The 22,134-nt window shown below is 37.6% G+C and overlaps 1 protein-coding gene across 1 annotated transcript in view; it reads left to right on the forward strand.

The window, feature by feature from the left end:
• The window catches only part of PHLPP1 (PH domain and leucine rich repeat protein phosphatase 1), a 214,717-nt gene that overhangs the window by 93,926 nt on the left and 98,657 nt on the right, over positions 1 to 22,134 (forward strand). Inside the window, exons 2-3 of the mRNA XM_068563442.1 lie at positions 15,198 to 15,394; positions 21,706 to 21,831. Coding sequence (XP_068419543.1) covers positions 15,198 to 15,394; positions 21,706 to 21,831 — 323 coding nt within the window. The remainder of the gene's footprint in view (positions 1 to 15,197; positions 15,395 to 21,705; positions 21,832 to 22,134) is intronic.

The raw sequence follows: 22,134 nt of genomic DNA on the forward strand, positions 1-22,134 counted from the left end.
TGTATGTAAATGATTTGCAAATTTTTAAAAAAATTCAGCAAAATGTTTATAATACTGTGAAGAAAGTAGGATTATGTTTATTTTCTTGTTTTTAACTCCCCTTTCTTTTAAACTTTTGATGATAGAGTTGTACTTAAAATAATAATTGAAAAAATTTAAGTGGAAACATAGTGGATTTTGTGTGTGATTCTGAGAAAGTTTAGAATAAAGATCTTGAAGTTTCCTATAAGTAAATCATAGGAATGGGCTAAATGTGGGAGGTTTTATAACTTTTTTTTTAGAGATTTCTAATAAGTTGAGGAATTGTCATCTATTTGAATGGGTGAGTTTTAGACATTTCTGAGGTTATGTTTGTACGAAATAGTTTAAGGGCAGTGTTAGAACTTCTGAATCTAGACTCAACATTTTGGTGTAATCAACCTTGTAGGGGAAAGGGTAGGTAGTCAAATGAATGTTATCTAATGCAGTAGAGCGTAGCGGAAAATAAGGTTTTTAGGAAATTGTTTTGCTCTTGAAATCTTTGTTTTTGTTTTTAAAAGTCAAATTACATGTTATCAGTATGTATAATAAAGTGGAAAGTAAACTCTAACCCCATCTCTCAGAGAGAACCACTGTGGAAAAGAATTTTGAATCACATTGCATCTTACGTGACTGTGTAGATATTGTTCTTTGTTACCTTGTCAAGTCACCTTGGCTGAAGTCTGTTCTTCTAGGCAAAGCAAACTGAAATATAGTTTTGTTGTTTTGTTTTTTTTTACTATGTCTTAGGAGAGAGGAATAGTGGTGTGGATTATCCAAAAATTATTCATGCTTGATTTTAGAATTTTTATTTTGGTGTTTGCATGTGTGTGTGTGCCTGGCTAGAACGTTCCAGCACTCCTAATAAAAGCATCTCACAGTGAAGACTTGATTCAGCTGGAGCTGTGGAGCTGTCTGTCTTCATCATCCTGATTTCCACACTCACAGCAGTGTGCATCACCTCTGACACAAGTCCCAGTTTGTATCTACAGGAGGTAGTGAGTGTGTTGTTTATTCTTTTGGGAGCAGTTAGAGTAAATAGGGGTATAATGACCCTTAGGCATTCTCAGATTTAAGATTTAGTCATTCCTGAGGCCTCTAAAACCTCATGATATATAGTAATTTGCAGCTTTTCTGGGGCACAAATTTGAATCGAGCCTACCCTGAGGCCTGCTGCCCAGCCTCGTCATTTCAGTGAAGTTCAGCTGTTTCTCCTCACAAATGGTGTTTTATGCTTTAATGCTTGTGCCTTATGCCATTATTCTTTGTGGAGAACTACCACAGAAATAAAGGCAGCTGGGAAAGCAGGTGATGAAAATTCTGAAGTCTACCGAAGTGATGGTTTTTAGCCGGAAAATAGAAGGTGTAGGTAATTTAAGAATGTTGAACGTGGTAGAAGCTTAACAAACATATGGACCTAAACAAGTCTACCATTCATTGTAATGGAAATGGCAACAAAAAGTTAGTGAAACTGTTTCGGTGATTGTTCTAGCCAAGGAAAAAAATGCTCATCAAATGAGAAAGAAAACTCAAGAGAATGTTGAAAAGGCTCTTGAGGTATGGTCTGGTCATGCACAGGAAAGATGAGACTGCCATTTCTGGGAAGTAACAGATGGTGAAGACATTGAACTGACAGGTGCAGGTTGATTTGATAAAGTTTTTCAAATGTGTATTTTTGCCAAATATGAAGTTAATGAGGGGAGGCCACACCAGCTAGGCATATAGTGCTCCTGGAACTGAGCTGAAGCAGCTCAGAAAGCAGGGAAAGGTTGTCATCTCTGTGAATGCAAAATTGTAATGAAACCCACATTTGAAGAAAATACCTTCTCTAAATACATGTCCCATGAAGAGACATGAGCATCAGATATTCAGATAACTAAGGGATAATTTTGATGATAGAGTGGAGGGAACTTTAAAGATGCCCAGGCAAAGAATCTAGTTCCCTGCGAGGACAGGAGGTGCGGGAAGGAAGGAGGGAGGCGGGGGAGTGTAAAAGGCAGCACTGGCTCTCTAGTTCATTCCCAGCTGCCTCTCTCGTCTTCTCCCCAAATTGATTCACCTGCTTCTTTGGTCAGTGTTAACCAAAGGCTGATGATCCACCAGGTCAAAAAGGCATTGTTAACCTGATACTGTAACTCAGTGGGTCTCAAATTGTGGTCTTCAGACCTGCAACATCAGCGAAATCTCGGGCCTCCGCCCAGAATTACTGAGTCAGAAACTCTGGGTGGTGGAGCCTTGCAGTCTGTTTATAGCAAGGCCTTCCTGGTGGTTTTGGTGCATGCTACAGTCTGAGGCCCTCCGTTGTAACTTGTCTTCATGCAGCATTTCCTTTCAGCATTTTAATTTAATTTAATGTCGTTTAAGTTATCGTTTAATTTAATGTTGTTACACACAATGTATAGTCATAGTAATTACCTTTATTTGATTTTTCAGATTTTTAAAATTTATGGATAATTTTACTGTAGTTTGTATTAGAGTTTGCTTTGGTGGATTTTTTAAAAGTTACTTTGGCCCTCTGTTTACATAATCTGTAAGAGTGTGAAGGGGTAGCGCACGTTTTCCAGGCACTGTTTTCATGAATATTATAGGGGGAATTATAAGCTCTGGTGGTATTCAAGAACTTAGAGATTAGAGAAAGGTTCAGGGCATGACATTTCTCAGGGATAAGGGTCTACACTAATTTGGGAGATATAAATAAACCTAATCAGATTGAGTGTCAATAAGAAGCAAGATTTACTGGGCAGTTGACTTTGTATATTTTGATCTGATGCGTAAATTAACTGTCTCCAAATATATTTAGCAGATGGTTGTCATTTCCATCAGCTAAAAGCAACTAGTCTTAAATCTGTTTCAGAGCTCCTGCCAGCACACCTTGCTGAGCTTGCTTCGACTTTCAGCACTGAGACAAAATTCCCAGCTGCCAGTTCATGCTCAGGTCTCTGGACCTTGTTATGGAGTCGTCTAAATCCTTCTGCCAGCTCTTGAAATGAGCCTGGGCAAGTAATTTAATTCAGTCTTTCTGACACTTCAGGTAGTCAAGAAGGATTTAAGGATTTATATGCAGTAAGAAACATGCTTTGTAGTTTTATCAGTCTAAGCTCTAAAGGTAGAGAAGGTGAGGTGAGAGTTGAGTGTTCTCACTTATTCCTGACCATTTTCAGCTCCAGGGACCTGGTAAATTCTTCTACTATCTCCTATGTACTGATCAAACTTTCTTACTTTTTGGTGCCGTATTATCATGAATACTTTCATTCTTTAAAGTTTTTGAAATTGTGATTGCTTAATGTGCTGTTCTTATTATTGTTTTTGACTATTTTGGATTACACTAGGCCCTCACTAGGTTATACAAAGTCCTGTAAATATTTTTGTAGATTATTTTAGGGAAATGTAGGTTATTAATGTTTCACTATGTTCAGGTAAATAGAACTAAGTGAAACCAACACAGTAAAGTTGTATTAGTTATTGCCTCAAAACTCAGTGGCTTAAAACAGCACACATTTATTGTCTCATAATTTCTCTGAGTCAGGAATTCTGGAGTGACTTAGCTGGGTAGTTCTGGCTAGAGATTATCATGAAGTTTGCAGCCAAGATGTCCTAGGGGCACAGTTCTCTTGACACGGACCGGAGGATCTTTCCAGTATGGCTTGCTCACCTGGCTTCTGAAGAGGCCTCAGTTCCCTTTTGGCTGTTGGCAGGAAGTTTCAGTTCCTCACCTGTTGGCCTTCTCATAGGGTCCCTAGGGTGTCCTCATGGCAGGTGGCTTCCTCAGAGGGAGTGATCCTAGAGGGGGTAAGGTGGAAGCTATTTGCCTTTTATGACCTGGTTTCAGAAGTTACAGCAGCCATTGAGTCTGCTACATTCTGTTTGTTAGAAGCTAGTCACTAAGTACAGTCCACAAGCAAAGGGAATGGGATTGGGCTCCACCTTTGAAGGGAAGAATTTAAAAAAATTTGTGGACATATTTTCAAACTACCACAGATAGACACTAGGATATATTTGGCAAAGACATGTAATTGGCAGCAACCAAATTTGTACTTATTTCTGTGTTGTTCAGTGGTCTTCTAGTTAAAGCAGGTGTTTCTGCTACTATATATGTTCCCGAAACTTCTCATGTTCTCCAAAGTTGAAAATTAAAAATAAAAGCATTTATGGGAAAATAGAGTTGGAGAGCGGCAGGACTCTAAGTCCAAGCATCTTTATAACCAAAATACTAACAAAAATAATAATGGATACCTCAGGAGATAACCTGGACAGCCTAGGCAGGTAACTTATTGTGTCTGGAAGTTACAGACACAATATTAGGGAATATTAAAAATGCACAATAACATAAGAGTAGAAATGTTGGCTTGTGGACATTGAGACTGCATTTACCACGGGCTTTTTCCTTTGTTTTTGAAAGTTATAATTCCACTCCCAATATTCTGGCTCCCCTTGCCTAGAGTGAATCCTTATGGACCAATACTGTGCATATTATACTGACTTCATTCCCCTATTTATGATCATAAATGAATTAATTAGTATTAATGAAACATATTGTAGCAGAATGGACTGTAGTTAGTTTTCTTTAAATAAATACTTCTCTTCTAATCATGCTTATTCATTTATTTAATAAAATTCCCTTATGATAGATAAAACATGAGTAGACTTAATTTCAAAAGCTCCTGGTCAAAATTCTAAGTTAGTAAGATCCAAAGAAGTGATGTTTTATTATATTCTTCACTCCCCCTCAAAGCTGACATTCTCTCATCTTGAGGAATAACATTTAAGTTCAGGCTTTTTTTTTTTTTTAAACATCTTTATTGGAGTATAATTGCTTTACAATATTGTGTTCGTTTCTGCTGTATAACAAAGTGAATCAGCTATATGTATACATATATCCCCATATCCCCTCCCTCTCGCGTCTCCCTCCCACCAAGTTTAGGCTTTAAACTACAGAAGAGAAGAGAAGGTGAAGAGAGAAGAAAAAGAAAAGAAACGAGCAAAAACCCAAACTCTTATTTTTAAAAATGGAGGGGTTTGTCTGCTCATCACAACGATCTCTGTTCTTTGATCCAGACTGCTGTTTATATATAGGGCTTGTTAAAATACAGATTACTGGGCTTCATCCTCAGAGATGCCAATTCTGTACTTCTAGGGTGGGGCCTGAGAATTTGCATCTCTAATAAGTTTCCAGGTGATTCTGGTACTACTGGTCTTGGGACCATACTTTTAGAACCACTCTGTCTGAAGCAACTGTTACAACAATCTGTCCTACTCCCACTTGAGTCAACAAAGGAGGTTATTTTAGAATTCTCAGGATTTTTCTATCAGAGTAGCTCTATCCATTTATCTTAGTTATATCCGTTAAGGTTGAAGTTCTAATATTTGTGACAGTGTAGAGAGATTAATGAACTATGCATTATTCTTTTTACATTTGTTTTTGAAAGGTAGTATAGTGACACCCAGTTTAACTAGAAGTGAATCATTCAGAAGACTGAACTATTTAGATTAATACTTATAAATATGCAAGTCAAGAAGGACCTCTGAGTGGAGGAAAAGACTTACCACAAAGTTTAGTCCTTTACTTTGAAAGAGGGTAGAGAGCTAACTTTAGGCCTATTGTTTTAGGATTGAATGTAAAGTAAGGTAGTAAATTAGAAGTTGCTTATACACTCATTACTGTCAATAATTGGAAAAGAAGAGCCAAAGAACTATGATAATACTGAAGTTTGGAGCTATGTTTGGACAAGAGCAGATAGCTCTCCTAGTCCACTGGTCCCACAGGGTTTCTCTGAATTTCTGAATATAGTAATATATTGAGAACCCACACGTTAAAGAAAATCTTTAATTATGTTAAACATACTTCTATAATCTATAAAAGTGAACGGTATGTATGAGAAAGAATTAAATTTAAATATTTGGCACTTGGTTCCAGCCAAGATGGAGTAACAGAGACTGCATTTACTCTTTAACCTAAAAGTAGAAACAACTAAAAATCAGATGAAATATATGAAACAGCTTTCAGACATTGGGCATCAGGCAGCACAAGGCACAAAACCCCACAACAGATGTGCTCCTTGAGAGAAAGGAAACAGATTAAAACAACCCTACAGATGTACCATCTTACTGATGGTGGGAAAGAGTTCCAGGATTAAGTTGTAGGGAGGAGGAACCCAGGCAGAGCCTGGTATTCACAGTGAGTTCAGGAGACAGAGCTGGGAGTCCATTGAAGCTAAGCAGTTTGAGTGTACAGAGTAGAGTGCTGGAGAGAAAAGAGCTGCTCAGAGAGTCCTGGAGATGTGCAAGGAGTCATCATTGAGCCTTCAGCTGAGTGCTGATCAGTCATTTATGTGAAGAAGAAACTATGTGAGGCTGGGGTTTAAAAACACTGAAAAGGAGCAGAGGGAATAAACCTTGAAGCTCACACAGGGCCAGGCAAAGTTCATGCTCCTGCCAGCCAGACTGGAGAATCTTATAATTTAGAGGATGTCAGTTATAGTATTGCTTGCTAATATTGCTATTATAAATCTAGACTTAAGGCTGCTCTGGTCTTATATGACAAATCCCAGAAAGCAAGCCTGGTAAGAACCAAACTGTTTTCAACTAACTTAATTGTGTCCCAGAACAAAACTCCATAATATTCATATAAATACAAAAATATCCAGCACTCAACAAGATAAAACTCCTAATGACTAGCATCCAAACAAAAATTACCAGGTGTGCAAAGAAGCAGAAAAATAAGACCCATAAGAGAAAATGATAAAATAAAACTGACACAGAAGTGATACAGATGATAGAATTAGTTGACAGGGACACTTAAGCAGCTATTATAATTGTTTCATATATTCATGAAGGTAAATAAAGGCATATTAAGGAGTGACATGGAAGATATATACATATGTGTGTATATGTATGTGTATATAAGTATGTACCCACATATAGCCAAATTGAACTTCTAGAGATGAAAAGTACACTGGATGGAATTAACAGTAGATTAAACACTGGAGAGAAACGATTAGTGAACCTGAAACCACAACATACCAGAATTTGTGGAATGCAGCTAAAGCAGTACTTAGAAGGAAGTTTATAGCACTTAAATGCCTATATTAAGAAAAAAGAAAAGCCTCAAGTCAGTGACCTCAGTTTCCACATTAAGAAAATTAATCCTAAAATTAGTAAGAGAAACAATGATAGAACAGAAATAAATGAAACCATAAACAGAAAAACAGGAGAGAATGAAACTGAAACCTGGTTCTTTGAGTTGTTTAATAAAATTGGAGGGAGGGGGAGGGGTAAGCTGGGACGAAGTGAGAGAGTGGCATGGACATATATACACTACCAAATGTAAAATAGATAGCTAGTGGGAAGCAGCCGCATAGCACAGGGAGATCAGCTCGGTGCTTTGTGACCACCTAGAGGGGTGGAATAGGGAGGGTGGGAGGGAAACGCAAGAGGGAGGAGATATGGGGATATATGTATATGTATAGCTGATTCACTTTGTTATAAAGCAGAAACTAACACACCATTGTGAAGCAGTTATACTCTAATAAAGGTGTTAAAAAAAAAGATGAATGACTTGTAAAAATCAAATCTTGTACTCTTTGCTAACTATTGCTGGGAGGAAATATGGGGCAGTAAAAAGACAATGAATAATCTGATCCTCTAGTTTTGTATATTGGTCCTGTATAAACCAACTTGTGACATAGGACAAAATAATTTAAACACTTTCTTTAATATTCTTATCTTTAAAATAAAAACAAAATCTCCCTCCTCCCTCCGTTTTTTATGAGAAAAACAGATATAATAAATCCAAAGAAAGTTATAAAATGTAAAATGTTATTATAATAAACATTTTTATGTGAAAAAAAAATAAAGTTGGTAATCTTCTAATCAGACTGATCAAGAAAAGATAGAAGTTTGTCTCCTAGAGTAATGGAAGTGAAAGCAAAAATAAACAAATGGGACCTAATTAATCATAAAAGCTTTTGCACAGTGAAGGAAACCATAAACAAAACCAAAAGGCAACCTACAGAATAGGAGAAAATATTTGCAAATGATGCGGACTGAAAGGGATTAATTTCCAAAATATACACACAGCTTATAGAACTCAATATCAAAAAAACCAAACAACTTAATTAAAAAATGGCCAGAAAATCTAAATAGACATTTCTCCAAAGAAGGCATGCAGATGGCCAACAGGCATATGAAAAAATGCTCAACACTGATAATTGTTAGAGAAATGCAAATCAAGAGTACAATGAGGTATCACCTCACTCTGGTCAAAAAGTCTACAAATAAATTCTGGAGAGAGTGTGGAGAAAAAGGAATCCTCCTACACTATTGGTGGGAATGTAAATTGGTAGAACCACTATGGAGAATAGTATGGAGGTTCTTTAAAAAACTAAAAATAGAGTTAACCATATGATCCTGCAATCCCACCCCTGGGCATATATCCAGAGAAAACCATAATTCGAAAGATATATGCACCCCAGTGTTCATTGCGGCACTGTTTATAGTAGCCGAGACATGGAAGCAACCTAAATGTCCATCAACAGACGAATAGCTGAAGAAGATGTGGTATATCTATACAATGGAATATTACTCAGCCATAAAAAAGAATGAAATAATGCCATTTGCAGCAACATGGATGGACCTAGAGATTATCATACTAAGTGAAGTAAGCCAGACAAAGACAAATATCATATGATATTGCTTATATGTGGAATTTAAAAAAAAAGATACAAATGAACTCATTTACAAAACAGAAGAAAAAAAAAAAAAGAAAAGGTATGTTACCAATATCAGGAATGAAAGAGGTGACATCACTACAGTTTTTTATTGATATTAAAAGGATAAGAAGGAAATATTGTGAACAACTGTATGTCAACTATATGAAAACTTAAATGAAATGGCCAAACTTTTAAAAAGTCAAACCACGAAGGCTTACTCAAGAATAACTAGATAATGGAATAGCATAGCCCTAACTCTAGTAAAGAAATTGAAATTATAGTTAAACACTCTCCCCCCTGCCACACACAAAACAAAACAAAAAATGAACAAACAAAACCCAGAAAAAGCAAGACTCCAGATCCAGAAGTCTTCACTGGGGAATTCGACCAGATGTTTAAGGATGAAATGATACCAATTTCATCCAAATTATTGCAGAAAAGTAGAGGAAAGAATTCTTCAGCTCAGTCTATGAAGCCAGCATTACCCTCACCCCTGACACCAAATCCAGAATGTTTTTAACCATTTTTAAAATTTTATTTATTTTTGGCTGTGTTGGCTCTTTGTTGCTGCACGTCAGCTTTCTCTGGTTGTGGTGAGCGGGGGCTACTCTTTGTTGTGGTGTGCGGGCTTCTCATTGTGGTGGCTTCTCTTGTTGCAGAGCACAGGCTCTAGGTGCACGGGCTTCAGCAGTTGCAGCACGCAGGCTCAGCAGTTGTGGCTCACGGGCTCTAGAGTGCAGGCTCAGTAGTTGTGGTGCACAGGCTTAGTTGCTCCGTGGCATGTGGGATCTTCCAGGACCAGGGATTGAACCCATGTTTCCTGCATTGGCAGGCAGATTCTTAACCACTGCACCACCAGGGAAGTCCCCCAGAATGTTTATATATATATATATATATAAAAATATATATTCTTTTTCAGATTCTTTTCCATTATTGGTTGGAACTATTGAATATAGTTCCCTGTGCCAATTTGTTGTTCTTACTGGTGAAAAACTGAATGCTACTCCCCTAAGATTAGGAAAACAGAAAGGATGTCTGCTTTCACTAGTTCTGTTCCTTATTGTATGGAAGGTTCTAGCTTGTGCAGCAAGGCAAGAAAAAGAAATAAAAGACACCCTGATTGCAGTGGAAGAAGTAAAGCTGTCACTCTTCACAGGAGAGGACTCATTTTACCTGATTTCAAGACTAATTATAAAGATTCAGTAATCAGGATACTGTGATATTGGTTGAAGACAGACAAATAGATGAGTGGAATGGGAAGAACCAAGAAATTGACCCACCCAACTGTGGTCAATAGAATTTTGATACAGGTGCCAAAGCACTTCAGTGGGAATGGATAATCTTTTTTTTTTTTAAATAAATTTATTTATTTATTTATTTATATTTTTTATTTTTGGGTGTGTTGGATCTTCGTTGCTGCCCACAGGCTTTCTCTAGTTGCGACGAGTGGGGGCTGCTCTTCGTTGGGGTGTGTGGGCTACTCAGTGCAGTGGCTTCTCTTGTTGCAGAGTGCAGGCTCTAGGCCACGTGGGCTTCAGTAGTTGCAGTACACAGGCTCCGTAGTTGTGGCTCATGGGCTCCAGAACGCAGGCTCAGTAGTTGTGGCTCACGGGCTTAGTTGCTCTGCGGCATGTGGGATCTTCCCGGACCAGGGCTCGAACCCATGTCCCCTGCATTGGCAGGTAGATTCTTCACAACTGCACCACCAGGGAAGTCCCAATGGATAATCTTTTTAACAAAAAGTGCTGGAATAACTTAGATAGCCACTTGTCAAAAAACAAAAACAAAAACCTCCTGAACCTCTACTTATTTCTTGCTGTGTACAAAAATTAACTTGAAATTAATCATAGGCTTGAATGTAAGAATTAAACCTATGGGGCTTCCCTGGTGGCGCAGTGGTTGAGAGTCTGCCTGCCGATGCAGGGGACACAGGTTCGAGCCCTGGTCCGGGAAGATCTCACATGCCGCGGAGCAACTGGGCCCGTGAGCCACAACAGCTGAGCCTGCGCGTCTGGAGCCTGTGCTCCGCAACAAGAGGCCGCGACAGTGAGAGGCCCGCGCACCACGATGAAGAGTGGCCCCCGCTCGCCGCAACTGGAGAAAGCCCTCGCACAGAGACGAAGACCCAACACAGCCAAAAATAAATAAATAAATAAATAAATTTGGGGGAAAAAAAAAGAATTAAACCTATGAAACTTACAGCAGAAAACATAGGAGAAAATTATAGTGACCTTGAGTTTGTCAGAGACTTCTTAAATACAACACAAAAAACACTAATTGTAAAAGGTAAATATTTGGACTTCATTAAAATCGAAACTTTTGCTTTCCCAAAGTACTGTCAAGAAAATGAAAAAGCAAGCCAGACCGGGAGAAAATATTTGCAAGTTACACATTTGACAAAGGACTTGTATTCAGAATATGTGAGGAACTCAATTCAATTAAAATTGGATACGAGATTTGAATTAGTCATCTCAGCAAAGAAGGTATGTGAATTGCAGATAAGCTCTTGAGAAGATGATCAGCATCATTAGGAGAATGCAAATTTAATCTATCATGAGGTACCATTACATGTGTACTAGAACAGCTAAAGGTGTTGACAAGGAGGTAGAACAACCGGAACTCTCCTGCCTTAGAGATGAACATGTAAAATAGTACAGCCCAGCCATTCCAGTCCCACGTGTTTACCCAAGGTAAATAAAAGGATATATCCACACAAGAATGTTTATCCCAATGTTTTCAGTCAAGATAAGCAAAAAACGTGGAAACAGTCCAAATGTCTATCAGCAGATGAATGGTTAAACAAAATGTGATATATTCATGCAGTGGAATACTACTCAGCAATAAAAAGGAATGAACTCTTGGCACGTTCAACAACACGGACAAAAAGTGACAAAAAAGCAGATGAGCAGTTGCCTGAGCATGGGAGGCCCTAGGTGGGGGGGGGGGTGGGAGGGAGAGGGAGGGATCTCAGTGGGCACGAGGAACTGTTAGCGATGATCAGTGTGCTCATTTTCCTGCTCATTTATAGGTGTATATATGTCAAGTCTTATCAAATTGCCATGTGCCAAGTGAGTAAGAGAGGGAAAGCATGTTTTATTTTTTATTTTTTATTTTTTTTGGCGAGAATACTTTTTAAGGAATACATACATAGGTAGTTAAAACATGAAAGAATAAAAGGATACAAATCAAGACCATGGTTACCAGGAGGTTGACAAGGATTATTATTAGGGATGTGCGCATAGTAAGATTCAAGGGCCAAGGCCAGACGTGGTGCCCTGGCAGGGATGCCATGATCATAGTTTGGAAGCACATTTAGATGACTTGGTGTTGTTTGGTAGCCTGGTCCAGAGAAGAATGTCTGTTGGAGGGAGGGCAAGGAATGTATTGTGGTAATAACTTTACTCAAGAGAACTTACTAGGTTCCAGGTGCAGTTAACCCCTGTAATAACCCTAGATAGATGCTCCTTTTTTTGTTGTTATTGTTAAAAGGATGAGGTAACCAAAGTCACGCAGAGATTAGTAAATTTGCCCGAGGCACCGCGGTTGGAAAGCATGTTTTAAATCATCCTCTGTTGTGTTCAGGTTTCTCTCTCAGCTTGAAATACTTGCTTTTGCTGTCCATATTTCATCCCAGGTCGTATAAGAAATGCCTTAAACCTGTAGGATATTTCTAAAGGAAAAGTTACAACAATGGATCCAACTTTAATTTGGTGGGCATTGGTTCCTTGTGTGATGTCAGTATTTCTTAGAGCATAGACAATTTGAATTCCTCTGAAATGAGAAGTTTCGAAATTGGCAGCGAGAGCTAAAATAATTCCTTACGTCATAGAATAAGGAAGTCTGACACAAAGGGGTGTGCACGGGGGTGACTGCCCAGCTGTATGTTACTTATTACATCTCCATATTCCCCAGAGCCCAGAGGGTACACAGCCTGGTCCTGAGGGTGTGCCTGAGCTGGGAACACCTAGGGAGGGAGCTGACAACAAGGATATTTAAATTCACCCAGAGCAAGATAAGAGGGATTTGATTCAGACTGGGATGTTTAGGGCAGGGACAGACTAATCTTACCATTAGGTTCCAGGACTGCTCAGGGCCCTTGGGAATTTTTCTAAAGAGGGAATAAAAAGCCAGTATCTGTTGATGTCTCCATACTTTTCTCGTACGTATCCCTTCTAGCCTTAGTCCTCCATCTGGCAATTTGCTCTGGGGCTTTCTCTAGGATTTTTGTGGAGTTGGAGAATTGAAGGACTGTTCCTTATATACCTCTGTTGTCTTTTTCTTCAGTCTCTAATTAAATCACAGATCTCTATAAATGTGACAGGTTAACAAGTGTCCTTGAAGCCACTCTCTGATGTGGCTGAATAAAATGCCTGCTTCTTTGCATTCATTAGTGTGTGTGTGTGTGTGTATGTTAAGTATTTAGATCAGATGCCTTGTTAGAGAATGTTAGTGTATTACAGTCATGGAAATTGGATTTTGTAAATCGTGTTGTCCATTATTTTTAGCCTTGCACATACCTTTCAGTTTTCTGAATCTCCTGTCCCACTTCTTCTCTACAGGAAGAGAGACTATAATGTAGAGAGGAGCTCTTAGACTGGGAGCCTGGGCATCTCTCTCTGTGGGTGTAAATGAACTTGTGCAGAATGGGACAAGTGAATGACTGTGGTCTGATCCATCACTGGCAGCCTTTGGCAAGCCATATCTATTTTAAAGTCTCCTGGGCTTCCTATCCCTTTGTGGGAGTGTTAGCGTTTGGTAGACAAACAACTCAGTGGAGCTCTCCACTGAGGATGCCAGCTATGTAGTTGTTTGCTGGGCCCAGGTTCAAAAAGGTGGACCACTTTTAGACTTCATTCCAGCCTAGCCCCAGCAAACTTATGCAGTGTACAGTATTTATTTCATAAAACATTTTGATATACTGGGAGAAAGAGGAAGTGAAATTCAAACCTGCTGGTTTTGTTATTTGCAAACATCTCTGCCCAAAGGTGTGTATTGGGAGGGTTCAAACAGTTTTTGGATCTTCTTGAGATCTATTTTTGGTGCTGCTGTTCTTCCTGTTTCCTTCTCCAGTAGCTATTAGACGTCTACCAAAACTACTTGGCATTTATGTTAGTTTTTAACATTCATGAGAATATAATTTTTCTTGAATCTGTTTCTTCTGCTAGGCAACTAGGCAAACTTTCAAATAAATATAACACTTCTGACTTGGGAACTATTCGGGGACATGTGCCCCTCATTAATTTATTTGTGAGCATGGGCTTCAGTACTCTTTGATAAATATTCAGTGTCTAGAACTGGGAAATATTTTTCTTCTTGTTTATACGACTCCATCACTTATTAGTCACAGTAGTTCTCCCATTCAATTGATGGGGCTTGTCTGAATGTCATTCTTCCAAATTCACTTCCATCTGGGAAATGAAGACTCTTCAGAGCTTTCTCAGCTCTCTCTCTGTCTCTGAGCCTTAGTGCATCTTTCTCTGTCTCTTTGTTCCCTCCGTGACTCACAAGCACTACAGCACACAATCCTTCCTGGATTGGCACTAAGTTTATCTTTGAGGACTTAGCTTATGTTTATAGAGGAGTATTTTCTTACTAGAGAAGTCATTTTTTAAAAAAATAAATTTATTTATTTTATTTATTTATTTTTGGCTGGGTTGGGTCTTCGTTGCTGTGCACGGGCTTTCTCTAGTTGTGATGAGCGGGGGCTACTCTTCATTGCGGTGCGTGGGCTTCTCATTGGGGTGGCTTCTCTTGTTGAGGAGCACGGGCTCTAGGTGTGCGGGCTTCAGTAGCTGTGGCTCGCAGGCTCTAGAGTGCAGGCTCAGTAGCTGTGGCACACGGGCTTAGTTGCCCGTGGCGTGTGGGATCTTCCTGGACCAGGGCTCGAACCTGTGTCCCCTGTATTGGCAGGCGGATTCTTAACCACTGTGCCACCAGGGAAGCCCAAGTCATTCATTTTTAATTGTCTCCTTAATAGTAAATGTACATTAAGTATCTGTAGGAGGAAGAATATGAGTGGCTAATTCCATTAAAACTGATTAGTTTCATTAAATGCTAGATCTTGAATGTTATCTTTCTATATCAGTCTATAATATTTTCTTCTTAGTGTACTTAAATTAACTCGTATTCATGAAAATCTTGAAGCCATTTCTGTTTTAAATGTAAAATTAAGTTGTGAAGGATATAGCAGAAAAAACTTAGGCTATAACAGAGGAGTTAAAATAGCTTTTTTCCTAGGGTTTTAAGGAAAAAACTCTTCTTCACCTATATTAAAAGGTACATGTGGAGCAGATGTGGTAGTTCTTATCATGATTGCATTACTGCAGGTTTCAGATTCTCTCAATTATAAATTAGATTGTTTCCCTATAATTATTCTCTGTTGTCCAAGTAATTTATCTGGTAAATTTATCTGATGAGTAGCAAAAAAGCCCATTTCTTTAAGACTAAAATGTTTGCTTGTGTTTGTTGCAGGAAAACCTCACAGCACTGGTAGCTCGGAACGGATTCAGCTCTCAGGAATGTATAATGTCCGTAAAGGCAAAATGCAGTTGCCAGTGAACCGATGGACCAGACGCCAAGTTATCCTGTGTGGGACCTGCCTAATAGTATCATCTGTGAAAGACAGCTTGACCGGAAAGATGCATGTTCTGCCACTAATTGGTGGGAAAGTAAGTTTAAAACAAACCAAATACTAACAGATTTCCCAGTGTCATTAAGAAGCTTACTTTGAGTCATTTCTGTAATAAGGGGTAGATGGGTTTTTTTTTTTAAAGAATTTCAAGTAAAAAAAAAATCTATTTATGTATTTATTTATTTTGGCTGTGCTGGGTCTTAATTGTAGCACGCAGGATCTTCGTTGCGGCACGTGGGATCTTTTAGTTGCGGCATGGGGGCTGTTAGTTGTGGCATGCATGCTGTATCTAATTCCCTGACCAGGGATCGAACCCAGGCCCCCTGCATTGGGAGTGTGGAGTCTTACCCACTGGACCACCAGGGAAGTCCCAGGGGTAGATGGTTTTTGACTCATCATTCCTGTTGTGCCTCCACCAGTGGACATTTTTGGTTGGTGGAGTTTTGGAAAATAACAATGCCATTGGCTCATGTGAAGTCCTGGTTATGTTCACTTCTTAGTACATGTACCTTAACTATGTGACTGAAAATAGAGCAACTAGAATTTCACTGTTATATTTCAGACTGTAGGTGATAAATTATTATTTATGAGAAGATGTCTTTTGATATTGTGAGCATGTATTTTATAGTATAGTAGAGTGATCCCCAAGTCCATGACCTTAGGATCATTCAGGCGTGCATATCAAAGGTTAGACTCTCTAGCAGGAATCTGTGATCCCGCTTTGCCTTACCTCTCTGTTTATTTGTGTTTAGTGACCAGTGGGGTTAGTACTTTTAGTTTATCAATATAGCTAGTCATGATTTTTGAACCTGAAATGCTACTCATTTCAGAGAAAACCTGTGATACAGCTGATAGATATTTCCAACATACTGGCTGCTTTTCTTTGGGCATGTTAACTATTTTATTCCTATCATTTATAAAATATCAACAGAAAGAACAGGATTGCTTAGGAAGATATTACATTCGCTTCTTTGCCAGATTTATTTATAAACTCCAAGCACTGGTAGGGGTATCATTACCATAATTATATGTCAGTATTTCCTGATTTTTAAATGATATGATAATCTGTTAATAACGGGAAAGGTAAATTTGGATGAAGAAATGGGTTTTTGGAAATCGGGGGCATATTAAAAATTTTTTTCTTGATCGTTTAAAAAAATAGATTTGGCTAGTCTGTGAGGTGTGTTTAGGTCTATTTCATTAACCCATTTTGAAACCATGGCTTCTTAATTTCTGTCTGAGCATTGAAGAATTAGTGATAGTTTATTACTGAAGATCTTGTCCTTTGGATGGATCTGAAAAATTAGTCATCATTATTACTTCCATAACTCATCATTAAAAATGCATATTTAATGTTTGATGCCCCTATAGGTCAACAATCTGTTTCTTTCTTTATGGTGTTAGTCATTTGCATGGGCAAATTTAATATAACTATTTATTAAATATCCTCTGTGGGGAAGCAACTTTGCTTGGCGTCCCAGAAATACCAAGATGGGTAAGTCACCATCTCTGCCTTTGAATAGCTTATAATTACTATCTGGAAATGAAGGATGGACACAACAATATCTGCTCTACGAGAGGTGCAAAAAAATAGTGTGGAAGATAAGTGGAAGAGATTACATTTTGTGGGGGGAATCAGGGGATTTTGTGATGAAGGAGGTAGCAATTATGATAGAACTTGAAGGGTGAAAAATCTCTTGACATATAAAGGAGATGGTCAGAAAGATTATTGTGCTCAGAGAAGCAGAGGCAGGGAAGCAGTGGAATGTTCAGGTAAGGTGAGAGAAGATCCAGTTATAATTAGCATTTTTATTCAGAGCTAGAGACTTGTTCTGTTTCCCAGGCCTATTACTGGATGTACTTCTACCATTGAGTGAATAGAAAGTTAACAGCTTCTTTTTCTCACAGACAAAGCTTGTAAAACCTGTTTTGTGCTACACCTTTAAAAATAATTGAGTATGTTGAAAAATTATATTAACCAAGTTAGGAAAAAATAATTCACTCTTTGCAATGTAAGTTTTCATTAAGGTTTGTCTTTCCTTTTCTCATTCTGGCCTGTTGTTAAAGGAAAATCTGAGAGTAAATGGAAGGGGTTTTTTTGTTTTTGTTTTCTAATTGATATAGAGGAGCTAGAAATGAGGTGTGATAATCAATTTTGCTATAATTGCTGTGATAATCAATTTTGACACACTACTTGAGCATGATCATTATTTTACGTTTTCAAATGTAGAATTCAAATATGAAGTTAAATAAAGCTCTTAAAGTTTAATTGTTGAAAAACATTTGTTTAATAAGTTTTTATTCATGTACAATTATTATATTTAATTTCTTCTTTAAAATTGAACATAAATTTTTAGATAACTTATTTACATTAATACTTTATGGAGTATTTGTTAAGCTATGAGGCATAATAAGCTGAGTAACTGTTAACTTACTACTCAGTTTGGGAAGTACAGCAGCATCAATACCAGTGTCTCTACCTGAGTTCTCTTTGCATCTGTCCCATTGCCTCCTCCTACCCCAGAGGAATCCACTGTCCTAGAATATGTATTCATCGTTTGCTTACTTTTTTGAAATAAATTTTATCATATAACTATGTTTTGCTTGTTTTGATCTTAATAAAAAATGGTATCATCCTGTTTGTAGTTTTCTGTGATTGAATTTTTTCACTCAATATTATGTTTCATAATAAGATTCCATATTACTTGCTATATATGGTTTTCATTTCTGTATAATGTTCCACTCTGTAAATGTTCCAAATTTCTAAAATTTCTTAAGTAATTTTCTCATTGATGGACATTTGGGTTGCTTCTAGTTTTCTGTTATAAATAGTGCTCTTGAGATAGTCTTATTTTGATATGCCTCCTGGTTTACAAGTAGTTTTTCTAGAGCAGCAGTTCTCAACTCTTGTCGCTGTGCCTGAAGGAGACATTTGGTAATATGTGCAAGTGTTTTGATTGTCAAATGATTGGGTAGTCAGTTGATGTAAGCTAAGTTATGCTGTGGTAACAAAACTCCCAGATCTCAGTGACTTATCATAACAGTTATTTCTCACTCACACTATTTGTCCAGTGTGAGTGGGTGGAGATTTCTTTTTTCAAGTAATTACGTACGAACCCAGCCTGTTGGGGGTTCTTCTCTCTTATAATATTTGTAACACGTGACTTCCTTTGCTGCTTAGGCAGGAGAAGAGGTAACTGGAGGGTCATTAGCTGGCTCTTGTATATCTGGTTGTAGAAGTGACACATGCCACTTCTGCTCATGGCTCATTGGCCAGAACTAGTCACATGACTCCATCTTAATTACAAAGGTTCTGGGAAAAGTAGATAGTGTGTTTGGTTAATACTAGTATCTTTTGCTGCAAGGGGACACTATTGGCATCTACAGGGCAGGGGTTCAGAGAGTAAAATGTCATGCAAAAATATTAGACAGTCCTGCATAATGTACACAAGGAACTATTCAATCCAAAATTCCTATAATGACCTCCTTGAGAAATATTGCTCTTAAGAGTGCAGTCACTGGGCTATAGGACATATATGCACATTTACTTTTACAAGATGATATCCAATTGTTTTCCAAGGTTGTTGCACCATATCATGCTCATATCAGTGTACATTTCTCTACATCTTTGCCAAACTTTATTGAGGTATAATTGATACACAACATACTGCACATTTTGATAACAATTTGATAACTGTATTATACTTCCATGAGCACAATTTGACAGATAGTCCCCTTGTGCTCCTTTGTACCCTTCTGTCCCTACTTTTCTGCTCACTCCTACCCATTCCCAAAAAACACTGCCTGATTTCTGTCGATATGGATTAGTTTAAATAGCATTTTTATAAAATTATATTTTCTCTTTGGTGTATAGAAACGTGGTTGATTTTTTTAGTGTTAATCTTATATCGAGCCACCTTGCTAAATTTTCTTATTTATTCTAATGTCTCTAGATTCTTTGGAGTTTGCTATGTAGCTAATCATCTCATATTCAAATAATGGCAATTTTCTTTCTTCCTCAATACATTTCTTTGTCTTATTGCAATGGCCAGGACTCTAGTACAGTATTGAACAGAAAAAGTAAGGTAAGAGAGTGATATCTCATCATTAACATTGAAGTTTGCCTTACATAAATATCCTTTGTTGGCTTAAGTGAGTTCTTTGTGTTCTTAGTTTGCTTAGAGTTTTTATCATGAATGATGAATGGGTGGAGAACATCATCAAATGCTTTTACTGCAACTGTGGTGGTGATCATACGGTTTTCTTCTTTAATCTGTTAATGTGATTAATGACTTTATAGTTCCAATAACATTAAACCATCTTTCCTTTCCTGAGGTAAATCCAACTTTTGTTCTTGATATATTTTTTTCTGTATTGCTGGATTCTGATGCAACATTTTGTTCAAGATAAGTGTTCATGACTAAGGTTGGCCTGTAATTTTCCTTTCTCTTACTGTTCTGATCTGTTTTTGGTTATACTGGCCTCATAGAATAGGCTGGGATCTTTTTCTTCTTTTCTCGTTTGGTGGATGAGTTTGCACAAGTTTGCAATGATCTATTTCTTGGAACTTTGATAAAACTCACCTCCGAAACCATGTGAGCCTGATATTTTCTTGGTAATTAAAAAAATATTCATTTTCTTAAATGGTAATAAGACTATTTAGGCCTGTTTTTTTTCCCTTGATTTAGTGTTGGTAAAATAAATTTTTCTAAAAATTTGCCATAAAATTATTTATAATAATCTCTTTTTAATCCCTGCTTAATCTGTTGTGTCTCCCTTTTCATTATTAATATTTATGTCTTCAGTTGATATCATTGATCAATATCAATTGATATTCAATTTTGTTAGCCTTTTCAAAGAATTGCTGTTTTGCTTTGTTAATGTTCTCTATTGTATATTTGGTTTTCATTTCTTTCTTTTTTTTTAATTTCTTTTTTCTTTTTTAATTTTTTGGCTGCGTTGGGTCTTCGTTGCTGCGCATGGGCTTTCTCTAGTTGTGGCAAGTGGGGGTTACTCTTCGTTGTGGTGCGTGGGCTTCTCATTGGGGTGGCTTCTCTTGTTGCGGAGCACGGGCTCTAGGGTGCGTGGGCTGAGTAGTTGTGGCTAGCTGGCTCTAGAGTGCAGGCTCAGTAGTCGTGGTGCACGGGCTTAGTTGCTCCGTGCCATGTGGGATCTTCCCAGACCAGGGCTCGAACCCGTGTCCCCTGCATTGGCAGGCAGATTCTTAACCACTGCGCCACCAGGGAAGTCCCGGTTTTCATTTCATTAACTTCTGCTTTTTATTATCACCTTCATTCTGCTTTGAGTTCACTTCGTTTTTGTTTTTGCTATTTTTTCCCTAGGTTCTTGAGATACATGCCAATTAAATTAATTTTCTGCCTTCTTTTCTAATATGAGTATTTAAAATTATAAATTTCCCTCTGTGTACCTGCTTTTGTTACATTCCATAAATTTCAGTACATAGTATTTTTAATGGTTTAGTGCTAAGAATTTCTATGTTTTGATTACAAATTCTTTTTTTTAACCTGTGAGTTGTTTAGAAGTGTATTAACTTTCTAAATGTAGATTTTTAATTGATTTATTATTGATTTTTAACTTGATTTTATTTTGGTCCCAGAATGTAGTCTGTGTGATCTTTCTGAAGTTTTTTACACTTTCACTGTGACTTGGTTTGTGGTCAGTTTTGTAAATGAAATATAGGAAACATTCATTCTGTAAGTAAAACGTAAGAGTTTGTGTAATATCATGTTACTTTATCGTTTGGACTTTTTCTCCTTATGAAGAATTTACTGGGAGTGGAAATTTGATTTGACAATATCGCTGCATTATTGGGACTTGAAATTTCTTATGGTAGGGTTTTATTTCAGGTTAATCTCAATTTCACAATAAGCCAGAAGAAAAAAACTTATTTAACATGCTTGAAGACCTCTTTTAATAAAAGGTTGTAATTCAGAGTAATACAAAAGTCCCCTAAGTAAAAATTCACCTGCAGTAAAAATTCTTAAGTAAAATCTTCAGTAAAAGTCCTCTTTAAGAGGAAGTAAGAACCTCAGCACCCTATTGTGAGGGTATAGAAGGATAAAAAAGGGAGTCTGTTACAATTTTAAACAGGAAGAAGAGAATTTCACTATTGTGGGGAAATCTCTTGAAGGTAATAGTCCCCTTTTTGGTTTCCTTGTAATTCAGATTGGTTGGTCAGACTTAGGAGCTTACATGCTTTAAGTAGTAAGAGGCACACATAAAGAGATAGATGCAAAGCTGTGCAGGCTCACTGGTCTAAGGGACAGTTAATGAGCTCGGTAAATATCCTGCTTTCTGACATGTTTTTGTCACTCTTTGTTTTTATAGGTAGAAGAAGTGAAAAAACACCAGCACTGTTTAGCATTTAGCTCCTCGGGACCCCAAAGCCAGACTTACTACATTTGTTTTGATACGTTCACAGAATATTTAAGGTGGCTTCGACAAGTCTCCAAGGTAAGCATTTAACCAAGAATTTTGTTCAGCTTCTGGCTGGCTAAAGAGTTGCTTCTGCTTTACAAAATATAGTTATACACTCATTTTTTTTTTCTTTCAGATATTGCCAGTAGTTAGCAATTTTCAGTCTTTTTAAAAGCTCATTTTGGTGAAAAGTAGCTTTTTAAAAATTGTGTTTTATTTGCCCATTTTGTTTATACTTAAAAAAGAATTCAGTGGGTAGACTGTCATTATTATCTTAATGTTGTAGTGAAGGAACATGAGGTTGAGAATATTTAAGGGACTGGCCCAGCGTAGGACAAC

This window comes from Eschrichtius robustus, chromosome 14, assembly GCF_028021215.1.
Source record: "Eschrichtius robustus isolate mEscRob2 chromosome 14, mEscRob2.pri, whole genome shotgun sequence".
In the NCBI taxonomy this organism is placed as follows: domain Eukaryota; kingdom Metazoa; phylum Chordata; class Mammalia; order Artiodactyla; family Eschrichtiidae; genus Eschrichtius; species Eschrichtius robustus.